This window comes from Chaetura pelagica, unplaced genomic scaffold, assembly GCF_000747805.2.
Source record: "Chaetura pelagica isolate M959 unplaced genomic scaffold, ChaPel_1.0 scaffold138, whole genome shotgun sequence".
Classification (NCBI taxonomy): domain Eukaryota; kingdom Metazoa; phylum Chordata; class Aves; order Apodiformes; family Apodidae; genus Chaetura; species Chaetura pelagica.
The window spans coordinates 5,616,030-5,620,568 of record NW_009954215.1 but is presented as its reverse complement, the minus strand read 5'-3'; the positions used below and the strand labels follow the sequence as shown (position 1 = coordinate 5,620,568).

At 39.7% G+C, this 4,539-nt stretch overlaps 1 protein-coding gene across 1 annotated transcript; it reads right to left on the bottom strand.

Annotated features, from left to right (window-relative positions):
• Positions 1 to 784: 784 nt before the first annotated feature.
• Positions 785 to 1,830, bottom strand: GPR146 (G protein-coupled receptor 146). Its single transcript, XM_010003269.1, has one exon. It carries the CDS (start codon positions 1,787 to 1,789, stop codon positions 785 to 787), a length of 1,005 nt encoding a protein of 334 aa, XP_010001571.1. The 5' UTR covers positions 1,790 to 1,830.
• Positions 1,831 to 4,539: the final 2,709 nt, after the last annotated feature.

The following is a 4,539-nucleotide window of genomic DNA, read 5'->3' as shown; positions in this document are numbered from 1 at the left end:
CTTCATTTTAATATGTGGAACAAACATCTCTCAGTTCCCTTAGAATTAGTCAATAAATATTTCAGAATTATTGAAATGTTTTAGGATGCAAACAAAGCACTGGAAAAATAAAATACATTTTTGTTAATTGTTATATCTAGAAAAAAAAATCAATTTACCAGAAGTGTTAAAAAACTTTAGTTTGTGTGAGAAAATAATTTCTGAAGATGGTAAATTAAGATACTTTTAGAGGGAATTCAGTGACAGAGAAAGACATTAAATAATTTAATTTATAATTAACATTTACTACTTGGACACATGTAATTGGATATGATCTTTAGAAAAGATCATCTATATCATCTTCATTGAAAAATGCTATTTACTTCATCACGGATAGCACTGTTACTTCTTTGTACAGAAAATAAGGTAATACCTCTTTCTGTACAAGATACAAGGTGCTGTGTCTTCAGTCAAGACTTCAGTAAACTGTCTAGTGATTTCTTCAAACAGGAATATTCAAATGATGAAGACAGAGTTTATGCCTTGTAACCAATTCAGTGCACTGGAAGTATCAGCTGTCACAGGTATCACAGCACACAGGCCAGAGTCTCACAAGCTGTCAGCAAACAATTAGCTATTTGAAAATGAACACAGTTTCATTTAACTGTAAGGGAGAGGTCCTTCTAACCTCTTGGTTGGGACTCTCCTGTTAAAGACTCCAAGTGCCAACGCAGCAGTATCACAGTCCCAGTACTGGCAGGCCAAGTACTGCAGGGACACAGAGCACCAGAGGGGTTTGTCACCCCTACGTCATCACTTGCTGTACTACTGTGCGCTCGTGAGAACACCCCTGATTCCCACAGTGTATCTTCTTAAGCAAACGTCGTAATTTGTTGGGGAAGTTTTTGTTAATGTATCTGTAGAGCAGAGGCATCACAAAACTGCTTGAGAAAGCCAGGAACTTTGATACAATCTTGGTAAAATGTAGTATTCGGCTGTAATTTTCATCTGCCATTCTTCCTTGAGCGTTAGTAAATGTGCTTACCAAGAGAGTAACGTAATAGGGGGTCCACAATGTGAACTGTGTGCAGACTGTGGCAATCAAAAGCCTGTGCACTGATGGATCTAATCGCCCAGTGTCTTGATCCAGTGGTGTTGTCTCTTTGCGTATTCGCAAGATCAGTATCAGTGCATAGAGGACAGCGACAGCTGGGACAACGTACCCAATGAAGACCATGATGGCATCTGCTGCTTCTTTGTTCTGCATCTTGGAACATTCAATGATTTTAGTTGAGACGTGATTGCAGACATAGAACAGGAGAGATGAAAAACTTGTAAGCATGGCACCCCCCCATATGAATCCACAAACGTGTTTGGTGTTGTACACACTGGACATATAAGTTCTAGGTAGAGCACGTTCAATGTAGTAGTCCAGACTGAGCAATGTAGTAGAGTACATGGTAACCAAAGATGAGACGTTGAATAAAATAAGTAAGGTGATATAAACTTCATTGTTAGAACTCCAGATGGCCCATTTTGTGTTGGCAAGACCTAGAAGGTACATTGGTGCCAGAGCGTTGATGATGAGACCAGCAATGGCGATGTTGACAAAGTAAACATCTGGCATAGTCATAGTAGCTTTGTTGTACAGATTGACTAGGACCAGCAAGCCATTGTAACAAAGGCCAATTGGGAAACATATGATGAGGTAGAGTAGGGAAAAGATGGAAAGCACAAGGTGGAAGTAATGGCAGAGATGCTGGTCCTCACTGTTTTCAGTACTGTTGTTTAAGGTTTCACAGCTCCACATAGTGATTTTAGCTTTTGAATCTTCTCTGCTGGTTACCAGCTTTTCTGTAGAGAGAGAAATAGTTGGAAGTATTGTTGAAATATTGTATGATAAATGAAATGCAAGGTAGTATCAAGAAACATTTTAGAGATTATGTGCTTCACATACTGATCAGCTTGAGGTCAGTGACTGAAATGCCTTTTGATGTTGTTAGTCTAGAAGAAAGTAATCTGTGATTCAAAATTTGATGAGAGAAGTAAATGTTCTGAAGTTTTAATTTATGTGAAAGGAGTGGCAAATGAGTTGATACGGGACGCTCAATAAAAGTAAATAATAAACTGTGTGTCTTTAAAATAAGTACCCATGTAATATACATGAACATTAGTACAATGTTGTGGAGAATGGCCCATGTTTGTTTCTTTTTTAAATAATTAAATACTACTACTCTTTATATAGCTAAAAATATATAAGGGTAGTTGCTGAAGCATTGAAAGATACAAGCTGTGAAGCATAAATCTTAGCAATAAGATGGAGAGTAGAGTTCTCTAAGGTGTTATATCAGTTTTCTCTTGAGAAGATAGTTTCTTAGGAGGCATATCCAAGGCAGTATGGTGGATTTATACTGGACCTCTGATAAAACTGACAAGGACTAGAGGTGAATGTTTGGGTTTTTTTAATAGGTCAATTAGTATTCAGACTTCCAACCTATAACCATGTAGTTCTGAAAAAAACAATGGGCCTCTGTAGTCTAGGGAACCTAATATCACGGCAGCCTGACTTTCCCAAAAAGGCAAGAATTAGCTATCATTTCCTCTCAAAATAGCTTGAATTCTTTAAAAAGTATGCTGGTGTCAGCTGTTGTTGTCCAGCTATCTTTGTTTTATTATCAATGAAGAGATACATTTTAACTTTTACGGGAACTTCAAAACAGTCATGAAAAATCTCTTTCCGAAATGCAGAAATAAGAAATCTAAAAAGTCTTAAGTACAACTCAAAACACCCACAGTCTTAAAATCGTGGCTATTACTCCTGCCAGCCCCTTTCTGGGACAGTGTGGAATTTATGCAGCAGGTGATTTCCCATGCTCAGATACCGTCAGGGACTCAGTGGGCTCTGATACGCTTCCCGTTTAGCACGTGTACCAGTCTTAAGTACACATACCTGCATTCTTTCCAGAGAACAAGAGTTAATCAAGTCCACAAGAAACATTGCGCAATTCAAATGAATGTTACCAGCCAACATGTTACACTCCGTGAACCATAAGGCTAAATTATAGGGCAAGGCTTTTTTACAAGCATATGAGGATACGTTGTTGCATCTCTCCAGTGCTAATCCTTTGACCCTTCAACCACACTACCTCATCTCTGCCAGAATCCTCCCAACTTCCATTTTTTATTTCCCACTGTAGTTTCGTTTTGTGTGCATTTATTTATTTATCTATTTATTCCTGAAATAGCCAGTGCCAGATATCAGGCTAAAAATACAGCAATTTTAGCTGGGCAAACAACTTTTTATCCCACTGTTGTATGTTTCCTCAGACAAGTGACCGCTGTGACTGTAACACAGATGCTATTCTGTTGTTTTCAAAGCTTTCTTTCACCTTTGTGTAACAACTTCTTGTTTGTTTTCTGAGATCAGTTCTTTAGCAGTAATGTTGCAAATCAGCAGAACGTATATGTTTAAGTTGTCTCTTAATCCTTACACTGTTACAAGCACTGAAACCAACCCAGTTTATTTTCAAGAAGCATCTGTTGTTTTGAGTTTTTAGGATAGTTGTTTTGTTTGGGTGTTTGGTGGCTTTTTGTTGTTTGTTTGTTCGTTTTTTTCTTCCCAAAATAAAAGCTGTTTTGCTCAGTTGAAGGCAACCAGAATCACATCTCATTGAACTGTTTTGACTTGATTCAACCAAAGCAGCAGACTGAAACTAGATATTGCAAATATATGCATTACAGTGAGTGCAAGGGTGACTAAGCACAGGCATGGATACAATCATGTAATTCCATTATGTAGGTTTATCCTTAAGCATATAGCTTTGGTTACTCCAGACTGAATTACATCAGCCACAGAATACTGGCCTGGATATTGTTTCAGAATATTTACATTTTATAGAGCGGGGGAACGTCTGATTTCACAAGTGCTTTCAGTCATTACCCCTTTTTCTTTACGTCCTCTAACTGCAGTTAAATAAGACAATTGTATTTTAATGACGTAAATGACAGGCAATTCATCGGGTTAGTTACCTTATGAAACTACAAAACTTACTTCCAAAACGAGCAAAAATAAAATCCCAAATAAAAACCTTTTCTGGAGACATTTTGTTGCCAACTTCTAAAATCCCAGATGAGAGATTTTTGCCACTCAGGTAGAAATCGCCCCTTTGTAATTGTCACTTACCTGGGAAGGCACTGAACCTGTTTGCTGTGCTGCACAGGCCCAGCTCAGCACTTCTCACCCAGCCGTGTCTTTTGTCATTTTAAAGGCACTTTTGACCTCCCGGACCGCGGCCGGGCACGTCCTGCCGGTGCCTGGGATGCAGCAGTTTCTACTCGCTCAATCTAAACTAACCCCTTCGCCAGCCCCAAGGAGTTTTGCAGTCCCAGGTGGGCTCTGTTGCATAAGTGCTTGCTGCAGTCCTCTTGTCAGCCTCCCCGGCTCCGGCTGCTTCTCTCCCACTCAGCATTAAGGTCAGAGCCGAGCCGAGGGGAGGCAGGAGAGCCCTGCCCGCCGCTGTTCCCCCGCCGGCCCTTCCCGCAGCCTCTTACGCTCCCCCC